General features: G+C 55.9%; 8 protein-coding genes across 8 annotated transcripts; 6 read left to right on the top strand and 2 right to left on the bottom strand.

The window, feature by feature from the left end:
- Positions 1-192: 192 nt before the first annotated feature.
- On the bottom strand, positions 193-4,401 carry INS49_011616 (uncharacterized protein; the record flags this gene model as incomplete). Its single annotated transcript, XM_043172329.1, has 1 exon — positions 193-4,401. The coding sequence occupies one exon, from the start codon at positions 4,399-4,401 to the stop codon at positions 193-195; it is 4,209 nt and encodes a 1,402-aa protein (XP_043024074.1).
- Positions 4,402-6,439: 2,038 nt separating this feature from the next.
- On the top strand, positions 6,440-7,375 carry INS49_011615 (uncharacterized protein; the record flags this gene model as incomplete). Its single annotated transcript, XM_043172328.1, has 5 exons — positions 6,440-6,460; positions 6,531-6,543; positions 6,619-7,008; positions 7,087-7,167; positions 7,242-7,375. The coding sequence occupies 5 exons, from the start codon at positions 6,440-6,442 to the stop codon at positions 7,373-7,375; spliced, it is 639 nt and encodes a 212-aa protein (XP_043024073.1).
- An 837-nt stretch (positions 7,376-8,212) lies between these two features.
- On the top strand, positions 8,213-9,304 carry INS49_011614 (uncharacterized protein; the record flags this gene model as incomplete). The annotated part of the gene is made up of 3 exons (XM_043172327.1): positions 8,213-8,337; positions 8,415-8,632; positions 8,700-9,304. 3 exons carry the CDS (start codon positions 8,213-8,215, stop codon positions 9,302-9,304), a joined length of 948 nt encoding a protein of 315 aa, XP_043024072.1.
- Positions 9,305-9,733: 429 nt separating this feature from the next.
- Positions 9,734-11,566, top strand: INS49_011613 (uncharacterized protein; the record flags this gene model as incomplete). The annotated part of the gene is made up of 3 exons (XM_043172326.1): positions 9,734-9,760; positions 10,205-10,945; positions 11,048-11,566. 3 exons carry the CDS (start codon positions 9,734-9,736, stop codon positions 11,564-11,566), a joined length of 1,287 nt encoding a protein of 428 aa, XP_043024071.1.
- Positions 11,567-12,758: 1,192 nt separating this feature from the next.
- On the top strand, positions 12,759-15,238 carry INS49_011612 (uncharacterized protein; the record flags this gene model as incomplete). The annotated part of the gene is made up of 5 exons (XM_043172325.1): positions 12,759-14,332; positions 14,386-14,449; positions 14,515-14,598; positions 14,651-14,822; positions 14,901-15,238. 5 exons carry the CDS (start codon positions 12,759-12,761, stop codon positions 15,236-15,238), a joined length of 2,232 nt encoding a protein of 743 aa, XP_043024070.1.
- A 1,136-nt stretch (positions 15,239-16,374) lies between these two features.
- On the top strand, positions 16,375-17,001 carry INS49_011611 (uncharacterized protein; the record flags this gene model as incomplete). Its single annotated transcript, XM_043172324.1, has 1 exon — positions 16,375-17,001. One exon carries the CDS (start codon positions 16,375-16,377, stop codon positions 16,999-17,001), a length of 627 nt encoding a protein of 208 aa, XP_043024069.1.
- A 428-nt stretch (positions 17,002-17,429) lies between these two features.
- Positions 17,430-18,680, top strand: INS49_011610 (uncharacterized protein; the record flags this gene model as incomplete). Its single annotated transcript, XM_043172323.1, has 2 exons — positions 17,430-17,485; positions 17,693-18,680. 2 exons carry the CDS (start codon positions 17,430-17,432, stop codon positions 18,678-18,680), a joined length of 1,044 nt encoding a protein of 347 aa, XP_043024068.1.
- Positions 18,681-19,571: 891 nt separating this feature from the next.
- INS49_011609 (uncharacterized protein) lies at positions 19,572-20,788 on the bottom strand (the record flags this gene model as incomplete). The annotated part of the gene is made up of 3 exons (XM_043172322.1): positions 19,572-19,774; positions 19,851-20,535; positions 20,663-20,788. 3 exons carry the CDS (start codon positions 20,786-20,788, stop codon positions 19,572-19,574), a joined length of 1,014 nt encoding a protein of 337 aa, XP_043024067.1.
- Between the last annotated feature and the right edge of the window lie 457 nt (positions 20,789-21,245).

Here is a 21,245-nt window from a genome sequence, read left to right as displayed (position 1 = left end):
ACTGCTATGCGGCTCACCTCCATACTTGACAACATGCGTAGCCCCAGTATTTCCCCCCTCACGTCTTCTCCCATAAGCCTCCGTCTTGAACTCGTAGACCGCCTGAACCTTGCCGAAAAACTAGCCGGAGCTCATGTCCATGGGGCTGCTGTGGTTACTAGACACGGAGCTCATCCGGGACGCGGCCCCGGCCTACTTCGACTTTTTCTGGCCAACCCTCAGCTGGTCGAACACCTTTTCCCAGCGGTCCACATAAATGTGCTCATACTGACGGCCCTCAGCCACAAGTTCCGCGTACCATTCCATGGTCGGCTTGAAGGTGAAGCTCATAGAAGTGATTTTCCCGTTGCGCAACCGCGCCAACCGCGCCTGTTCGAAGAGCTCGTTGGTGCACCTGGACGATCGCGGGGGCCCAATGACCGAGGAGCCGCGTGGTGGGTGGAACACGATACGGGTGTCTTCATCCCACTCGTTGCTGTCTTGGTCGTCTGTGCCGTCTCGACTAGAGGCACTTGCGTTGGCCAATCCCGCCCTTGGCCCTACCGGCGTCTCGGCCAGGGAAACCTCTCGCCACCCGTTCTGCCGCATGAAGCCATCCGAAGATGGCAACTTCCACTTAAGTTGCTGCAATATGGACAGGGACTCGAGGAACTCTGCCGTCATGTCGGCCGGCAGCGTAGAGCGTAGGTGCTGCTGGTGAGCTCGGAAACCACCCAACCACACTCTGTCCACCCTGGAGCCTGGGTTCTTCTCTGCCCCATGCGCCTGTACGAACTTGACTACTTCTCGCTGCATCCAATTCAAATCGGATAACCGAAGCGAGTGATTCGCCTCAAGCTCGTTTCCTGCACGGACATCCCAGAAGATGAGCTCCATTTTGCCGTGCTTGTACTTCTCCCATTTGACATGAGGCTCCCACGGGCGGTATATCGCAAGCCACGGGTGCCGTTTCGGCTTGAGTCCCCTTGGGAATTTGCTAGGGTCCCAATCTTCTTGGATTGTGTAGAAGAAAGCAATGTACGTATTGAAGGACTGACGTGAGTCTCCAAGCCAAGGATAAGGCCAGGCAAACCATTGCTTGAGCGTCGTGAATTCCATCGTAGGATCTCCAAAGTGGTCTGCCATGTCAAAGTCGGCCCAGGAAACAGGGAATCCGTAAATTCTGACCGAGCCACCTCCATCTTTCTCACGTAGAAAATATTGAATGTTGCGGTCGTTGTTTGCGAATGTCTGACTCTGAAAGGACACAGTTGGCACCCCAACGATCTGTTTGCCATCTTCGCCGCCAGGCGCACCTTCTGCTGGGCCATTGTCCTCCTTCAACACGGCGCGCAAGGCTTCGTTCGGGTCATTGACGACAGATCGATCGTAAACGGGGACAGGAACGGAACGGCGGGCCCTCGAAAGTAGTTCGGCCCCAGGCTGTCTCGTCTGCTTGACCGCCGGGCCGGAACCAAGGACATAGAACTTGCGGTACTGATCGACTTTTACTAAAGACCACCAGCCAAACCAGTTGACAAGGCTCTGCTCATCATTAGGATCGATGCATCTATCAGCGAAGATCACATGGTTCTCCTCGGAAAGGACACCATTTCTCTCCATGCTGACAGACAGCCAATCTTCGGCCATAGTCCAAGCCTTTCCCCTCGCAATCAAATCTTGATCACTCAGTCCAAGAGCATTTCTCTCGTCAGCGGCTTCCAGTTCACTCATGTACATCCATCGTTGTTGTTTCAACCTTGCCTGAAGTTGATTTGCCTCGCTCGCCAGATCTCGGAGGAAATCGACGATGTTGTACGCAGTCACGAGCTTGTTGGAGGAATACATGGTCTGATTTCCGAAGAACCATTCAAAAAACTGTAATGTTTTCTGGGGCTCGCACACAAGGAAGCTCGGGGTCACTAGTATGGCTTTGCCCATGGGGAAAATTCGCGAGAAGACATCCGGAGTCAACCGCGTTGCAGACCCTCCGGAAGACTGTGCTTGCTGCAGACTCATAGTCGCGGAGAAGCGCCAGAAGTTGTAGTTATTGTCAGTCTGCAGGATTTCAGCAATGGACGGAAACCGCCGCACAAAATCCACAGCTGTCTCGTGTATCATAACAACGCCACACTGACTGTTGGCTTTCTCCAAGAACGCGGACCAACTGCCAGGATCAAAACTTGTGTAAATCTTGCAATGTGGGTTGCATGTGTATAGCCAACAGCTGATGGACCTGTACCAGTCGACCGCAGCATCGGGGAACACGAGGAAGAAATGGTGATCTTTCTTCTCGCGGGGCCCTGCAACGAGCTTCCCGTACCGCATTCCAAGAAGACTGCGAAAAACAGCCTTTTGTCCCTTTCCGACGGCAGCCTGTGCCAGTTCGGAGGGCACGGCCGAGGGTGGTCTCATCAATCGAAAGATGTTGTGCGATGACCTGAAGACGAAGTGCTTCAAAGCCACACTAGGGGGATTTGGCGATTCTATACCGAGAGCACTCATCTGGAATCCGTCGCATCTTGTTGGGTAGATCACGAGATTGTAATTCTCGCGCGACATGAAAAGTCCAGAGTGGCTGACCCGCAAATGCTCAGCGAGAACCTCCAGACTCTCGCCATTCACGGACGTGATTTTTCCATGACAGAGGATGTCATGCGCGTGGCGACTGTAGGGATCCTGGCCTCGTAGTTGGCCCAGCTGCGCAATGATTGACTCGGCAAGGACTGTATGTCCGAAGTAAAGGCAGTCTGCGTCACAGAATTCCCGCAGCCATTGCTGGCCCGTCTCGCGGGAATTGTCCTTCGGGATGTCGTGGAAGGTGACGTTGAGTGATCGATTTCCGGTAGCAAGAATTATTTTCTTTTCAACATTCTGCACAATCCTCGAGTGATATGTAGCGAGTGAGACCTTCGTCTTTGGTTCAGGCGGTGGCGACGGGGAGCCAGGCGGAGGAGGCGGCGAACGTATTCTACTTGTGGGTGCCGGAAGCTCCTCGATACCCACCGGTTCGCTCACGAAAGGGTCACCGTCCTCCCCAGTAAAACGGACGGTCTTGGCTCTCTTCTTGGAGCGTTCGGGATCAAAATCGAATGAGCTTCTCTTTGAGAGCGCGGATTTTGGTTCGCTGGCTGAGGTGCTACTTCGGCGAACACCAGCCGTCCGGACCTCGTCGGCCAGGTCGAAAGACATGCCGTCAGCATCAACATCGCCGTCCCCAGACTGTTTGGTGTTCTGTGCCGATGCTTGCCTAGGAGGGGGGATTTGATTAATGTTGAATAGTTGACCCGCCACTTTGCTGACATCTGGTGCCTGATCGTCGTGATCTCTAGACCTTAACTCGGCCTTACGCCGAAACCTATGCAACTTGAAGAACTTTGGATCTTTGTTGGGATCGACCATTGCACTTGCGAGGTCCTGCCTTGGCTGTCGTTTCTTCCCGCCAATGAATATGTTGGTTGCAGCGATTGGCGCTTTCCCACTCTTCTTAGCAGTGAGACCCTTCTTCGCGAGGGTGGAAGTGCTCGTCGGTGGCTTGGCTGAAGCACTGCCAGATGATCCCGCGCGAATTGGAGCAGATTTGGCTTGCGTGGCTCCAGTACTGGCTCTACGAGCAGAGCCTTGGTAACCTGTAGTGGGTTGCTGGTCGCGCTGTCGGCTTGAGGCACTCGAGTTAGATCTAGCCTTCGGCGGGAATATGGAAGTGCCCGTCGGGGTTGTGGCCGGTGGTCTCTGGCGCGACAGGTTCCTTTCATTCCCCACACCTGACTTTGCTCGAGTTGCTGACGGGTCGACGGAAAAGATTCTGTTGGGCCGAGTGGACGGCTGGGTCTTGGTTTGAGATGAAGGTTTCCTTGTTTGCACAACGCTCTCAGCTTTGTGATCGATCGTGCTATCCTCTTGAGCCTCTTCAGAATCAGAATCGGGATCAGCGGCTGCGCCAGAATCGCTGTACGAGTCGTTGTTTGCCCCGTTCACGATTTCAGTGTCGTCGTCTGAATCTGCGTAGATGTGTCTCCGGAAGCAGAATTTGGTTTCTTCCAGACCTAGCCTCCTCCGCTTCGCGTTCCTTCGTCGATGCATTTCGCGCCGCTCATTCATGACCCTGTTGAATGCCTCTTCGTACTTCTGCTCGAATTCCTCAGCCACGCGAGGATCCTGCGAAGCCTTTTTCTCTTCCCATGACTGTTTCAAGATCTCTGAGATTTCAGACTCGGGCTCCCAAGTACATTCATCAAGTGGGAAGTTGGACCACTCTACAAGATACTTCAGAATGCCATCTGCTGGGTCGACACGCTCGCAGTGAATGTCCTCGACAACAAATTCTGTATCGGGATCATACACCTCGTCATCAACAGATGTCAGTGAGATACTGTCTGAATCATCATCCACCATTTCGGAGGAATCGTGACGTTGAGGCATGTTTCCGTGTTTCTTTGGCGCAAGAGATCCGCCAAGCCAGGCATATGCGGTCAAATTCAGGTCAGAGTACAGTTGTCTGTAGTCAACTTCTTCAGAGTCAGTGTGACGAAAGCACCGGCCGCGGGCTCAGGCTCACACTTCGAGGCCCGGCCAAGCAAGACAACTTACAATCTTGGGGTCACGACGACGAACAGTCACCAAGCCTGCAAAACTCAATCGGGGAGAGGAGTTGGCTCCCTACCCGATTTCGAATAAAAAAATTGATGTTCCCCAAGATCACAGGCACCAGGGCAAGGAGAGGGTCGAGTTGCACTGGCGAGACTGATCCCTAATGCCAACGAGCTTGTGTGCGATTGAGAGAAATGGTGCCAGTGTTGATAGCGGGGTGGGGACCGCAGAAAACACGTCGGGTTGCTCGCGTGCAACCTGCTGATGGCTGGTGCATTCCTGATGTCAAGAGGCCGATGAAGAAACCACGCGCGGTCAGGATATCTAGGGCGATGTAGAAGTGTGGTCGTGTAGTTGCCGCAGAAGCTGTGTAGCAGCTGCAGGGAAGAGCAGCTGGGTTTGGGTGTCGATGGTGCAGGGATCTGAGATGTTCAGTCGAGGAAGGCAGTTGCGACCTCTCAGATTTGATTTGGTATCTACCTAGGTATCAGGTACTACGAGCGGTAAGTAGATACATCTTGGAAGGCATGCCTGGAACTGGTAGCGAGACCTGGCGATACGGTATATAGCTGAAAATACAGAAAACATAAGACGGGAAGAAAAGAAAACAAGCTAATGGGGGTTTCCAATTGAGCGTGCGGACAGTCTCTCAGGCCAGCCCACAGCAGCACATATTACGGCGCAATTTTGACTACCCAGGATGTACCAGAGCCCCCAGAGAAACCGAGGCTCACCTTACCCAGCGCACGACCAGGATGAGCTACCCTGGAAGCCGTCCTGTCAATCCCCATACGGACGGACTGCCTGCTGCACGCTGCACGCTGTCTTGGTCACTCTCCTAATGGTGCGCAACAGTACAGATAGATGATTGGAGAAGTCGACGCCGTCATCGACCCCAATAGATCGCGGCCGGAGTCTCGGTCGGACACACACAGCCACGCGGGTGGGCGATAAACATAGAGTCAAAGCTTCCTTCGAGTGACCTAGGCAGGCAGCCCTGCTGATGACCACGCGACCTTTGGGGGTCTTCGCCTGGGCCACAGGTGCGTTTCAACTGTCAGACCAGGGCCTCGAGGCAAAACTCTGCTCTTGTCAGAAACCACCGACAAGAAGGGCGGGTTGATCATCAGGAGCCGTTATCAAACAGCAGGGTGTGGCGTTGCAGCCCGTGGCTGGGGTACATCGGAGGTGACGTGTGGTCTGCTCAAATCGCATAGAAAATGAGGGGTGAGGGCAGCTCCCCACGGTTCCTAGGTACCTGTCCCGGCCGCTGAAAGCGCGATGGTGAAACATTTCCAGCTTGCGGTTGGGCGACTTCCCGAGTCACACAAGGGGGGGTATGGATGGACCGCAGATAGGTAGCACTGGTGGCTTTGACTCCGAATGAATGGCCTTGCAATCAATCCCTCCCTTTTGTCTGGGAAAGGGTCGGTGACAGTGACACGTACAGTCATCCTCAACCATACTCATTGCTCTGCGACCCGTGAGGACCCTTGGACAGACCCCTAGATCCAGCAGGCCCGGCAAGCCTACGAACGGGGAGGACAGCACTGTGGCCCCCGCTTGACTGTACCGAGCCCCTTTCCAGCCAGCCTGCGGCTCAATTTTTAGTGTGGTGGACCGCTGGGTATCTCTCCCAACCTAAACCGTCCCTGTCACTGTCAACCAGCTGCCTTGCATCTACACCTCCTTTTCCCGTCGCTAGCTGGCTTCACTTGAACTAAACACAACTTCGAGACTGCCCGGCCCTGACCATTGACGCATTACTTGACGCAACGCCCTCGCAACTATCGCCCACGACATATCACCCCAACACTGCTGCTTGAGACGCACCCGCCTTTGAACTACGTCAGCCGAGCTTGTCGCAACCATGGCCAACGACGAGTACGATGTTAGTCCTCCACCTCCACCGCTCCTCCTCTTCTGTCCTGACTCTGTGCTGACCTTGGATCTCCCTGCAGTTTCTTTTCAAGGGTAACGCTCGCCTCCAAGCATCCGCTGCTCCAGCGGCCCCTCCTCGCGATGCAAGCTAACGCCGCCTTCCCGCAGTTGTGCTGATTGGAGACTCTGGCGTCGGAAAGTCCAACCTGCTCAGTCGTTTCACCCGGAATGAGTTCAACATAGACTCGAAGTCCACCATCGGCGTCGAGTTTGCCACCCGCTCCATCCAGGTCGACTCCAAGACCATCAAGGCACAGATCTGGGACACCGCCGGCCAAGAACGCTACCGCGCCATCACGTCTGCGTACTACCGAGGCGCCGTCGGCGCCCTGCTCGTCTACGATATTAGCAAGCACCAGACATACGAGAACGTCACGCGGTGGCTCAAGGAGCTGCGGGACCACGCCGACGCGAACATTGTCATCATGCTGGTGGGTAACAAGAGCGATTTGCGGCATCTACGGGCTGTGCCGACAGAGGAGGCCAAGGCGTTCGCGAGTGAGTCTGCCCTACCCGCTGCCCGATGCGGTGCGAGGAACGAAGGCAAAGAGGCTCAAGTATTGATTATTTGAATAGGCGAGAACCACCTGTCTTTCATCGAGACGTCTGCTCTCGATGCCAGCAACGTTGAGCTTGCATTCCAGAACATCTTGACCGGTACTTGACCCCGCTCCTCCCTCCCCCCTTGGCCCGAATCACTCCTGAATCATCTCTAACCACGTGTCCCACAGAGATCTACCGAATCGTATCAAGCAAGGCACTTGACAGCGGCGACGGTGCTCAGGCCACCATTGGGGCAGGAACCAACATTTCTCTGAGCAAGCCAGCCGACGACGGCTCAAAGCAGGCCGGCAAGTGCTGTTAAGCCACCACTCGGGAGGAGCCCTCACGGAACTAGCTCATGGAAACGAACTGATGATACATGGCGTCACATATTCTATGGGGAACATGTTGGTAGGAGGAGAGAGCCATCACGCGATGGTGTGATGATGGGATTACGGATCTGCGGTTCTCAATGGGAGGTTTTTGACGATTTTTTTAATCAGGGAGTCATGCTACTCGTTTAACTGCTGTTTTCTCTGTGTAACTTTGTGCCTCTTGTACGCGGGCTGTGAGTTCGCTGTCGTAGTCTGGCGGGTGCCGAGTTGAATGGGAAGCCCAAGTAATGATATTGAGACAGCACCGACCCTCCCAAGGCCCCGCGTGCTCGTGTCCTTTGTTGCTGCTGGACTCGAGGCGGCTCTAGACCACCTGGGCAGCCAGCTAGCAGACGGCACCCCGAAGATGGCCTCCCCCCTCATCGAAGTGAGAACACTGACACGTGGAAAGAGCCAGCAAACGTTGTTCCGCCTTGGTCACGGACACCCCGATGGTTTCGACAATGTTGGGACGATCAGGTCCACGAAACACGCCCGTTTGGCTGAGGTGTGTGGCCCACCTCTCCAGCCCACCGCCAAGTTGCGACATCGAAGTTGCCCGCCATGGTGGGTCCAGACAGGAGGTCCCCCGCGCTAGAACGGGCACCTCGACAAAGCCAGGTCCCGGCTCTGGCCAGGCCATCCCTGCTTATCGATAAGCACCTGCCAGAAATTTTGGCCGGCAGCCAGATCGAAATGCGACCTGGCACAGAGAGTTTGGTCTTGCCATCGACATCTCGACTTGGATTCGTATTTCCAGACCGGCTTTGAACCCCACCGAGACAATGGCGACAGTATACAAGTCCCTCTCCAAATCCAACGGCTCCAAGGATGACGAGTCCTCGAGCCATGGCCCAAGGAAGAACAAGCAGAGAGTCCTGGCTCTCTCGTCGAGAGGCGTCACGTACAGGTGAGACGGAAATGCGCCTGAGATGCGTCCTTTGCAAGACATGCACGCCGACTGACCAAGGGAATCTATATCAACAGACATCGACACCTGCTCAATGACCTCGCAGCAATGATGCCCCACGCGCGGAAAGACGCCAAGTTCGACTCGAAATCCAAGCTTTACCAACTCAACGAGCTGGCGGAGCTGTACAACTGCAATAATGTCCTCTTTTTCGAGGCGCGGAAGGGCCAGGACTTGTACCTGTGGGCGAGCAAGGTGCCTAACGGTCCGACCGTCAAGATGCACGTTCAGAACAGTAAGGCCAGCCATACCAGGGGATGGGGGCGGTTTGGACTTGGTCGCAGGCTGACATGAGGAATTAGTGCACACCATGGAGGAGCTACACTTCACAGGAAACTGCCTGAAGGGCTCACGGCCGGTGTTGTCGTTCGACGCCGCATTCGAGAAGGACCCCCACCTTTTGGTTATCAAGGAGCTTTTCACTCACATATTCGGCGTACCCCAAGGCGCAAGGAAATCCAAGCCCTTCATCGACCACGTCATGGGATTCACGGTGGCGGATGGCAAGATCTGGGTGCGCAACTACCAGATCAACGAGGTGGAAAAGACCGGTGCCACAGCTGACGGCGAAGACGTTGAGGAAGCGGAGAAGGCGTCAAAGAAGAAGGCGTTCGGCGGGCGGAGTAAAGACGCCGACATCAAGCTGGTGGAAATCGGCCCTCGTTTCGTCTGCACACCGATCATCATACAGGAGGGCTCGTTCGGAGGTCCCATTATCTACGAGAACAAGCAGTTCGTGTCGCCTAACCAGGTGCGCTCGGAGCTGAGGAGGAAGAAGGCCGGGCGGCGGAACATCAGGGCGGAGCAGGCCACGGAGAGCATGGGCAGGAAGGGCCAGCTTGGCCTGAGGACGGATGGGGGAAACAAAAAGACAGACGCTTTGTCGACCAAATCCGTCTTTTCTTAGAGGGGATCCATCACGGTAATGGCGTTGGGATCTGGTAAATGAAAGGGCGTGTTTGCTATACCCTGATAGAGTGTTTCCTGCAATGCACTGCCCGGACCGACGACTGGCAAGTTGTAAATGCAACCCTGAAAGAGGGACAGTGTAGGCCCGGTAGACACTTTGTTGCTATTGAGTTGCAATGACCTCATTCGAAACTATAAAATTCTAGAATCTTGAAAAGCATTGTTTTTGTAATTGATATCCACGTTGAAGTGTCTGCGTCGTGCCTCTCATCGGGGCACGCGACCTGCATGTGAAAAGGGATGGGTCCACAGGGCTCAATATGTGCAGACCCAGGGCTGCTAGGTACTTGGTACGGAAGACTTCCAGGGATGTTGGGGAAGTGTGGTTGCTTGGTAGTAGACCGCCTAGATACCCAGATATGTCATCATGCAGGCCAATGAAGAGCCGCCTGAGGTACGAACCCTGCTGTTAGCCCTACAAGCGTTGTGACCTCGAGTGCCGCGGGCTAGAGTCAGGACAACAACACGGTCCTGCCATCACATTCTCATCAGCCCTAAGCTCAACGTGCATCTCTACGTGCTCACCACGAGGATGATATCGCGTGAAGCAATGATGCCTGGAGACTTGACCTCCCTGCTTGATAGCCCCAACGTCGGGGTCGCTTGCCTGTGAGCCCCATTGGCATCACGTCCCCGGCTACTGGGGCGCATCTTGGATTCAGTACAGTTTCCAACTCGCTCTTGGTCGAGGCAAGTCTATTCTGGCGAATTCTTTCTCAGAGGAGACTCGTTGAATCAGCAGACTGGCTGCGCTTTGTCCCATAATAGTCGCTGAAAAGTAGCCGGCACTGTACGTGTCACTCCCTGAGCGTGCGATGACGATGCTAACGGATTCCAGGGCCGTTCCACGGTCGAAGTCGGTATGATGGCTTTCGAAATTCTCAACGGATCCCCGTGGGGCTCACAGCTGTCCACCTCGCGCGATGCAGAGCGGTTCGAGCCGGGCGTCCTGAGAATACCAGTGGAGCTCATTATGAAGATTATTGAGCTTATGGACTTCCGCAGTGTGTTGAGTCTCATCCGAGCCAACAAGAGGTTCAAGGAGATTTATGATGGCAATCGAGGGCACATTCTCTTATCCATCTTGGAGACAGAGTTGAGCCCATTTGGTGAAGCTCTGCAAATCGTTACCTTCAAGCCCGAGGACATTGATGTGCCTCTAGGCCCTTGCTTGCGCCGAAGGATATACCACAAGAACAGACTGGTTTGTGAGGGAGAGAGCCTGCAGGCAGGGGAGGATGATCATGTCTTACTCCCGCCTGCTGTGCTTGATGAGGAGCATTTCGAGCGACTTCTCCGCCTCTTTGAGACCGTCAAAGCATGGGAGCAGCTATTTCCTCGCTATCGGTTTCAGCCCGCGTCGGATTGTCGAGAGCTGCATCCTTGTGAGTCAAAGAGGCTCCGCGCAGCTCTGTATCGTTGGATGTCTTACGCCCAATTCTTTCACGGTGATCTCCGGCGGCCCAACAACTTCGTGCCTCAGCAAGGTTCCACAGACATCCGATGCAAGCGGCTCCGGCTGCTGTCGGACCATGAGCTCCACGAGCTGGACGACCTGTGGGAGACCGCCCAATGCATGGTAAGAGGGGAAATATGCCCGTCTACAGAGGCAGTGTTGAAAGAAATGGTAGGTTGTTGGTCTACCTTATTCACATTCAGAACAGATACTAATCAGAATCAGGACTATTCCATCTCGAGAGAGGAGGCAGAGCGGATCGGCTTCGGCACGTCCAGGCTGAGCCTTGTGCGGGCTGCGTTCAGCTGGAGCGACTCGACTTTTGTGGACTTCGACACGAATGTCAATTCCGCAATTGTGGACACATTTCTCAAGCTGTCGCCTGCTGAGATTCTGAGTTTCGCTACCAACAAGTCTACATACACTAGGGATAGGTTGGTTCGAGAGGTCTGCCTCGCTCACCCAAGCATCCTCCTCGACCGACAGAGCCTTGGGCATGCGCTTTCTGTTGTCAAGGACGAGCGAGTTGAAGACAATGATGCCAGACCGTCGGCGAGTTGCCATAAGGCTTTCAAAGACGTGAAGAACGGCGGTAGCGGTGGGATTTTAGACTTCCATCTCTGGGACGAGGAGATACGTGGAGATTGGTCTCGGGAGGGCCAGAGGGCACTTAGCTGGTCTGCTCAGGAGGAGCCGGACCTCGGGATTCGCGTTGTGATGAACAGAGGTCGGCTGGAGCCGTAGAGCTGTTGAAATCGTCTGCCCTACGTGTTGGCGCGCGGAAAGACTAAGTAAATTAGGACGAGACAGAGCCCTTGGATGCAAATTTCTATCACCGTAATCTGTTGATGCGTGCTCTATTATGCGGTCTGAGATTTCTTTGTTGCCTAGATGTACAACTGCTTTTGGCCACGGCTAAGGAGCGCTGAGAGCAGTGCAGGCAGTTCCGAGCCACAGGTGGCCCAGACGCAGACCGCAACGTTCGGATTTTCTTGAGAAAAGTGAGCAGAGGACATCATGTAATTTGTTCTTTCTATTTATACACAAAGATAGTCGACTGCAGCCAAATCACTGCATAAGCGTGGGTGAGCAGAGCAGCCGGGTCCTACTCTGGGTGAGTGGTGTTATGGCCCTAGCGTGGGCTGGCCAGGCCGGCTTTGGGACTGCGACCAGCCGCGTCACAAGTCGGGAAATTCATCCTTATCCCTCACAACCACCCCGACTTACATCGACCACGGCGGCGTGCAGCGCCCCTCTGAAGCGTATCACTGGGCTACCACGGTGGAAGAGGCCTCTGAAATTCGCGCCGGACAAGGCAGCATTTGTTTCAGCCCCGCGCTCGAGGCGCCAGTCGGTGACGCGCATCGACTGCACCCGTGGATAGCCCTGTGCCTTCCTTAAGCAGCCTTACACCTGTTGCAGGACGCCTCCGCCAAACGACACCACGCTGCTCCGTAAGCTGATTTTCTATGTTTCCAGCCAGATTTGAAGGCATCAGGGACTTCAAGCGTCTCAAGCGAGCGCAATCGCTGTCTCGTGGGTTTGGGGGTCCCAAGGTGCAGGCGTCCCGTTCTGGTGAAGAGATCAAGCGATCATGTGCTTCACCGGTGAGACTGGTGAGGCCACAACTCACCACGTCCCTCTCCGTCGTAGATGGAAGAAATTGAGTCGCTTGCTAGAATCTGTAGATACCTGCCTACATGCCTTACCTGGACTTGATATCCAAGACAAAGCGCGCGCTCGCTCAACGGACCACCCTCCCCCCAACCGTCCCGTCACATCTCACGGCATCTTTGCTGCACCTCTTGACCGCACCTCGCTGACACCTCTCAGGTCACTGTCTGATCAATATTGGGATCTTGTTGCGCCCTGGAGCAGTTGAGAGGCAGGTGGTCGTTTGGGGCCACGTCCCTGGACAATGGTCCTGACGACCACGATGGAGGAAGCAGACAACGACGTTGCCATGGACGTCGACAACCAAGACGACTCCACCACCTTCGTCTTTGAAGACTTTGGCAATCCTTCTGCAGGCTTCCAGAACAGCACATCGTCAGACGACATTGATGAAGGGGCTGGATCGGAGACGCCGCTGGACTCAAGGGATGCGGAACTCATGGGTCTGGAACGGCGGCAACTACCCACAGGATGTTGCTACGACGACAGGATGAAACTGCATGCAAATGCTGACTTCGGCGCCAAACCGCACCATCCGGAAGACCCCGGGCGCATCGAGGCCATCATGATGAAGTTCAAGAAGGCAGGCTTGATCTTCATGGGAAGTGATTCTGACTACGTCGAGGTCCTGCGAACAAATCCCACAAAGTACATGTGGAGGATCCCAGCTCGAGAGGCCCAGGAGTCGGAAATATGCAATGTGCACCTGCCGCAGCATTATTCCTGGGTTCGAGCCCTGTCTCACAAGTCTACGGAGGAACTCCGGCAAATCACCAAGTTAATGGACCTTGGAAGAGAGTCTATCTATGTCGGCAGTATGACCTTTGAGGCCTCCCTCGTTTCTGCCGGTGGCGCCATCGAGACATGCAAGAGTGTGGTTGCTGGCAACGTCAAAAACGCCTTCGCAATCATTCGCCCACCTGGACATCACGCAGAGTATGACATGCCCATGGGTTTCTGTATGTTCAACAACGTGCCCATCGCGGCTCGATGCTGCCAGATCGAGTACCCAGATATCTGCCGCAAGATACTGATCCTCGACTGGGATGTCCACCACGGCAACGGCATTCAGAACATCTTTTACGACAACCCGAACGTGCTGTACATTTCCCTACACGTCTACCAGAACGGCCATTTCTATCCTGGACCGCCTGAAAACGAAAACATTGCTGATGGCGGGCTGGACAAGTGCGGCGCAGATGCAGGCATCGGGAAGAATGTCAACATTGGATGGCACGATCAGGGTATGGGCGATGGCGAGTACTTGGCAGCGTTCCAGAAGATCGTCATGCCCATTGCGCAGGAGTTCGATCCCGACTTGGTCATCATTTCCGCCGGCTTTGACGCCGCAGACGGCGACGAGCTGGGCGGGTGTTTCGTCACGCCGCAATGCTACGCCCACATGACACACATGCTCATGTCTCTCGCCGGCGGGAAACTGGCTGTCTGCCTCGAAGGTGGCTACAACCTGCACGCCATATCTAACTCTGCTCTGGCCGTGGCGCGAACCCTGATGGGCGAACCGCCGCCAAGGATCAACCTTCCCAAGATTAGCAAGGAGGCTGCAAAGGTCTTGTCTTATGTCCAGGCGTACCAGGCTCCGTACTGGGAATGCATGCGTCGCAGCATCATGAGCGTCCCCGACATCGTGCACAATGATGGGAAGAGGCTGAACGAGGTCCTCAGGGGCTACCAGCGCCAGAACTTCTCGCAGAATCATGGCATGTGCCCGCTATATATTCAACGGGACGCGCTCTTCAGGACATATGAGAACCAGGTGTTGGTAACGCCGGACATAGACATGGTCAGACATATCCTGGTTATTATTCACGATCCGTGAGTCTGTTCTCGTTCCCGGGGCATTTGAAACTGAATACTAATTGCTTCAGACCTAAGGTTATGGCACAGCCTGACCCCTTGACCAAGTCACTGGAACCCGGCAATGCTTGGGTGGTAAGTGGTTGATCATGAAGCTCAATAGACCATTGCTCCCGTGTACTGACCTCGAGGGCTCGCAGGTCGATGGCGTCACACAGTATGTCGACTGGGCAGTGTCGAAGAAGTTCGGCATCATGGACATCAACGTTCCTCGCAATCCTTCGGTACGAGTATCCCACCTTGTCGCTGTTCTGGATGACGCTAACACGCTTCTAGGGCAACATGCCTTATACACCCGATGTAGAGGAGAAACAGCTTGAGGCGGAGATCAAGGAGCTGATCTACCTCTGGGACAATTACATACAGCTGTACGAGAACGCGGATGAAGTCTTCATCATGGGGGTCGGTTATGCCTATCTTGGAGTTAAGATGCTCCTCTTAAATAGAGGTAAGGGTGGCGATACCTGCCCAGCCCTTGCACGACTCATGTTGCCCAGAAACTCAACTAATACGGACGAACCCACAGACTGCAAGATGAAAGTTTCGGGTGTGGTCAACTTCGTCACGGGCTCACTGCGACCCATCCGATCTGACACAGACGAGCGCCTATCAGCGTGGTATAAGGAAAACTCGAGGGTGTACGTATCAAAGGATCACTCGTGCTGGACGGACCCCAAGCTGCAAGGCAAGGTTAGGAAAAAGCGCTTCGGCACGGTGCTCCACAGCCCGGCGGGCTCGCTCAACGGCATGATGAAGGAGCACGCCAAGGAGGTGCAGGATTGGATCGCGGCCCGGAGCTTCGAGTTGCCACGCCCGGGGACCGGAGGGGACAGCACGGAGGATGAGGCCAACAAGCTGGTTTAGAAGGCTGGCGCTGGTCCTCTGACGCCCGTAAGACGTGGGTTGCGGCAGCCGCAGCCGCAGCCGCAGAAACAGAAGGGCAAGGTTCGGGAGAAGGAAGTGATTGCGGATTCGGATGACCCGCTTGATGGTGAGGACGTGTGGGACCTTTCGGGTTAGTAGATACCGTTGCGTTGGGCCTTTGGCAGACAAGCCCACGAGATTCTCAGCTGGGTAGTTTGGTAATGTGGAGGGTGGTGCGAGGGAGGAAATGCAGTCGATTACTTCTGGGCTCTTGTTCAGCCCCGCCGGAATGTCCTGTGTTCATTGTGCGCTGCTTGGGCCGTGAACAGAAACTGAAACGAGCGACGAAGTATTGTAGGCACTGCAGGCAGTTTTCATTGGTTTGCAGAAGCACGAGCTCGGGGCTTGGTGATGCTGGGCAAGGAAGAAGCTTATCGAGAACATTCTTATCGATAAGATAAGCCCGCCGCCAGGGGCCAAATTTCCATGGGGCAGCCTGACTGACTACCAACCATCGTCGCTCAGTTTCGCAGATTGATCATTCAACCAGGACCGCCCAAGATCGATGTACCCAACGTGACGCCCCACCCGTCCATCCTCCCAGCACTCGTCCATCACACTTGAGACCTACCCTTTCGAAAGGCATAGCTTCTAGGCCTACCGTGCATGTACTGACCGGTTTGCCGGCCGGACTGGAACCTCCGTTGGACCCATCTCAAGCACCTGGACGACTGCGGGAAGCTACGGGACCATTATGGATCGGGACCGGCCAGCCCCAAGCAGAAGGTTAGTAAAAGTGCTATTGTGGTTTTCATTTGCGATGTATTGTTTTCAATTTTCATGGCCTCTGCCCTGCCCTAGCCTGCGGGCTCTCGCTGCCTATAGTGTCTCGTGACGGACAATAGGGCCCTCTCACCCAAAGTTGGAATGGGATGGAACAATGCAATATTTCCTAGGAGAATAGGCATTGGCGCGGACGATGAGAAATTGGGAGAAATGGCCTCGGGGGATATAAACCCACCCGCACACTGGACTTGAGGTAGTCTCGAGTTCTTTCTTCGAGTGGCATAGTGAGCCTCTCGCATCGTGTTCGCCTTTCTGTGAACGACATACTCGACGAGAAGACTATCGTCGAAATGGCTTCCGCCGAGAGCATTCGTGCGCGTACGCGCATCAGCAACCTTCTCTCCCCTTCATCCTCTCCCCCCTTCGCTTCTCCTCCTCCTCCTCAGCCTCAGCCTCAGCCTCACCCTCCTTTTACCAACGGCTCCATGCCGATGTCTCTGCTGGCTGGCCCCCTCGACCCCCCAACCGCCAACGGGGATGCAGAGATTACGGTGAACGTGTTTGGGTCAGGTGACGGGGACGAGGACGACGAGGACGACGAGGCCGCCATTAATACCTCCTCTCTGAAGTGCGAGCCGTCGGGACCGCTCGCGGTTGACGACTCACCCATTTGGGGTCCGCCTGACCTCACCTACTCTCCTCCAATACCCACTCACACCCCAACTGGCACTCGTCTCCGGGGGACACCAACTCCGCCTCGCTCATCTCCTATTTACGCGCCATCGAGCCCGCTACTCCTCTTTCCGAACATCGAGACGCCGCCTACTCGTCATGAGACTGATTCGATTGCACCCAGGTACGATGACGGAGAGGTGGTCCGATATGGGGCCGGGGAATCATACAGGCCCTTTAACAGCGGCAGCAGCAACACCAGAGACCGGTCACCGCGAAGGGGGCCGGAGCCCACTGAGAGATAGGGACAGGGATCGAGACAGAGACAGAGACAGAGATAGGGACAGAGACCTCCGACCGAGAACACCACCCCCGGTCACAAGCGATAGTTACGTTCCAGGCAGGTCCCCGCGGCGCCGTTCCAGAAGTGCCGATCGGTACAGGGGACCAGACCGAGGCCGTGACGCTGTTGGCGGTGGCGAGAGTTGGCGACGACGGGACAGCAGCCGCGGCCGGGCCAGGAGTCCAGTCAGGCGCCCTTCACCTCGAGCCCCCGGCGGTCTCCACCACGCTACTCGCCTGCACCGAGGCGGGATGATAGGTTTCCAGACAGAGCACGGTCCCCACGCCGTGACTTTGACAACAGAGACGCTAGGTGAGCTCCACCATCTGTCCCCTCCCCTCCTTCGATCCACTTCGTTCCACATCATCACCAACCCCGACGACAATCATCATGTCACGGCGAAGGAGGCATGACGATTCGTACTACGACTGGTACAACGAACCGGAGTACGACAGATACTTACAATGGCGGCCACCTCACAGAAGAAGGTCACGATCCCCGTTTGACCGCGACCGCCGCGACCGCCCCAGGTCTCCTTTTCGGCGCTCTCCTCCAGCTGGACCTCGCGGCGACAGATCGTACCGACCTCGATCGCGTTCCCCAGATCGCCCAGATCGTCGCGATGATCGATATGGCCCGAGCTCGAGTTACAGGCAGCGCTCCCCTGTCAGAGAGCGAGAGGTCGTCATCCCCTCAGCCATCACATCGCGCTCAAACTCCCGCTCGCGCATCTCATCGCCCCGCCCTGGCTCGCGCGGCCTTGACATCCGTTCTCGACCACGTTCGCCCGTTTCACGTTCCCCAGCTGGCCTGAGCGGCGCCAATTCTATCCCGGTGCCTGCTCGGACGTCGACACCCAGAGCCGCGGCAGAGCCCTTCCAGACGCCCCTCAAGTCACCACAGCGCGCCAAGTCGCCGCCTCGTGGTCCAGCAGCCCTGAGGGCCCCTCCCACTGGTCCCAGCGCCACAAGAAACTTCAGCACGCCCCATGCGACGCCTGCTGCCCTGAGATCTACGCCGGCCCCGTCGTACTCCTCGCGCGCAGATACCCCCAGCCCAACGGTCCCTCCCTCAGGTCCTCGTGGCTATGGCCCCCCAAGGGGCAACAGCTTCAGCTCTCGCGGCCGAGGAGGAGGATGGGGCACTCCAGCCTCCCGACCGCATTTCGCACCGGCGCCGGCCGCGTCACCAGCGACCCCTCCTACTGGTCCCAGCAGTGTCCCCACTGGCCCGCGCGCATCATTCTCATCTAGGGATACGCCCGCGCCGTCTCCTTCCATCTCCTCGAAACCTTTCAACCCACCGACTGGCCCTGCTGCTCAAGGAGGTCAGCGCCAGACCCTCGCGCAGAACCTCATTTCTTCGATGCCGCACATAGTCCCCGGCGGCAAGCTCGAACCGGCCTCAACGCCAATGATGACCGGTGTGACCAAGGATCTCGAGGCTCACCACCGCCGCCTGAAGGAGGAGGAAGAGCGCATCCGTGAGGAGCTGAAGGTCAAGGACGAGAAGCTACGCAAGAGCCTTCGCATGTGGGAGAAGCTCGAGCGCGAGTCCAAGAGTTTCGAGCTCAAGAGCGACCTGAGTGAGAACTCTCTCAGGACCATCGCCGGGGAAGGCGTGGGCGGTGCTGCATTCTAGTAATATGGGTCTCACGACGAAGGATGAAGGAAACACCTTTGCAAGACCGGGCAGTCCCTTCCCAGGCTGCCATTTGCAGGCGAGGACGTGCCGAACTGAGACTGGATGGATCAGTTTTACGTGAACTCGGCCTCTTTGCACCTCTTCTTTCAGTCTGAGCGCCCTCTCACGTGGACACATACGGCGTACGGAGATTACATACAGAAGGAAGGGCTGCCTGCTTCGCGCTCGCTGTACGATATGATACGATACGATTACTTACACCCTTGATCTGCCCGCCCGCCTCCCTGCCTACTCTGGTCCATCCACGCCGTTACTACCGCCATATCACATTCGGCTTTTCGAGCAACTTGAAGACAATGACTCAAGAAGGAAGCTTGAGTCTATAAGACCGATGAGAACTGGCGTATTTGGTCCGGCAGACCAATATGGAAGGGATATCCCTCGCCTGGCTCGATTGCAGAAGCAAGAAGCAACCGTTGGCTTCGAAACGCGTTGGAAGGCAGGAGAACCATCATTATGCACCTCATAGACCGTAATAATGGAAAGCATTCCGAAAATAACACATGCCAGCAAGTGAATGTCACGTTACTTGAGGTCTTTGACTTGATCTTATTTTTTGTTTTTCATTTTCTGCAGTTGCGTAGCTACTAAATCACTACCACTGTCTAATGGACCGACTCCATTACCCTTCCAATGACCGCAGCAGCCGTTGGACGTTACCGACTTTTAATGCTTCCAAATCATATCAGGCTCTTTTTGGTTCCGGTTCGGGATCATCCTGCACGTCCGGTGCGGAACTTCCCTTCTTGCGCGGTTCTGACCGCATCCTGCCTGTGGTCGACTCTAATTTTTCACACCAACTTGCACGGAGCTGAGAGGCTGGCCAATTTACTTGGAGCCGTCAACCTTGGCGGCGTGGACGATGAGGTCCAGGACACGGCGGGAGTATCCCCACTCGTTGTCGTACCAGGAGACCAGCTTGACGAAGTTGTTGTTGAGCGAGATACCGGCCTTGGCGTCGAAGATGGACGAGGCGGGGTGACCGTTCAGGTCGGAGGAGACAACGTCGTCCTCGGTGTAGGCGAGGTAGCCTGATTATACCGTGTTAGCATTGTGACTCCTCTCGGACCAGGGGGCCAACAACTCGTGTCGGCGGGAGGAACTTACCCTTCAGGGGACCCTCAGCGGCGGCCTTGATGGCCTGCTTGATCTCCTCGTAGGAAGCAGCCTTCTCGATACGGACGGTCAAGTCGACAACGGAGACGTTGGCGGTGGGCACACGCATGGACATGCCGGTGAGCTTGCCGTTGAGCGAGGGGATGACCTTGCCGACGGCCTTGGCGGCGCCGGTGGAGGAGGGGATAATGTTCTGGGCGGCGCCACGGCCTCCACGCCAGTCCTTGGCCGAGGGACCGTCGACGGTCTTCTGGGTGGCAGTGTAGGAGTGGACGGTGGTCATGAGACCCTCAATGATGCCGAACTTGTCGTTGACGACCTTGGCCAGGGGGGCCAGGCAGTTGGTGGTGCAGGAGGCGTTGGAGATGACGTCGGCGCTGCCGTCGTAGGCGTCCTCGTTGACACCCATCACGTACATGGGGGCATCGGCGGAGGGGGCAGAGATGATGACCTTCTTGGCACCACCCTTCAAGTGAGCCTTGGCCTTCTCGGTGGTGGTGAAGACACCGGTGGACTCGACGACGTAGGTGGCGCCGGTCTCGCTCCAGGGGATGGCGGCGGGGTCACGCTCGGTGTAGAACTTGACGGTCTTGCCGTTGACGGTCAGGTCGGAGCCGTTGACCTTAACCTCACCCTTGAAGTTTCCGTGGGAGGAGTCGTACTTGAGCATGTAGGCCTGGTGGGGTGAGGGGTAACATTGTCAGCCTTGTTTGCTCGATACTGTCCCCATACACCGTGGTACGGCCGCGATAGAGGAGTTGGCGGCAGAGCTAGGGAGGTGGTCAAGACGCAAGTCTACTCACAGCGTAGGTGGGCTCAATGAAGGGGTCATTGACAGCAACGATATCGACGTCATTGTGCTCGATCGCGTTGCGGAAGACGATACGGCCGATACGGCCAAATCCGTTGATGCCAACCTTGACGACCATTTTGACTGATTGTTCTGGGGGAGGCGGTGGGCTGGAGTTGTCGTTGGGCAGTGAGATGGTAGGGTCTTAGGATTGCTTGATGATGCTTCGTTGAGGAATGGAGAGAGGAGAGAAGGGACAGAAAAGGACGTTGAGGAGGAGGGAGTGGGCAGAGATTTAAAGGCTCAACATCAGTCGCAGGAGGGGAAAGGGACGACGGCAATTGGCTGGGCGTAACAGCTCACATCTGGGCAGGTACCCAGCAAAACCACACACCTACGCCCGCAAGCTCGGGCGGCGTCTGGGCCTCTTGGGCCTCTGCTCTGGAGAGCTCCGACTCAGGACGGGGCCTTGCGAGGCGTTGGCGGGGCAATTTTTTTGATGAAGGAGGCTCACGCACGCAACTGACGGCTGATGATGGAGGCCAGCCCCCCTTACATGAGTGGGCAGACAGGTGACTATCTTGAAAATATCTCTC

The sequence above is a fragment of the Diaporthe citri genome (assembly GCF_014595645.1).
Source record: "Diaporthe citri strain NFHF-8-4 chromosome Unknown scaffold_5, whole genome shotgun sequence".
Lineage (NCBI taxonomy): Eukaryota > Fungi > Ascomycota > Sordariomycetes > Diaporthales > Diaporthaceae > Diaporthe > Diaporthe citri.
This window is presented reverse-complemented; position numbering and strand designations above follow the sequence as displayed.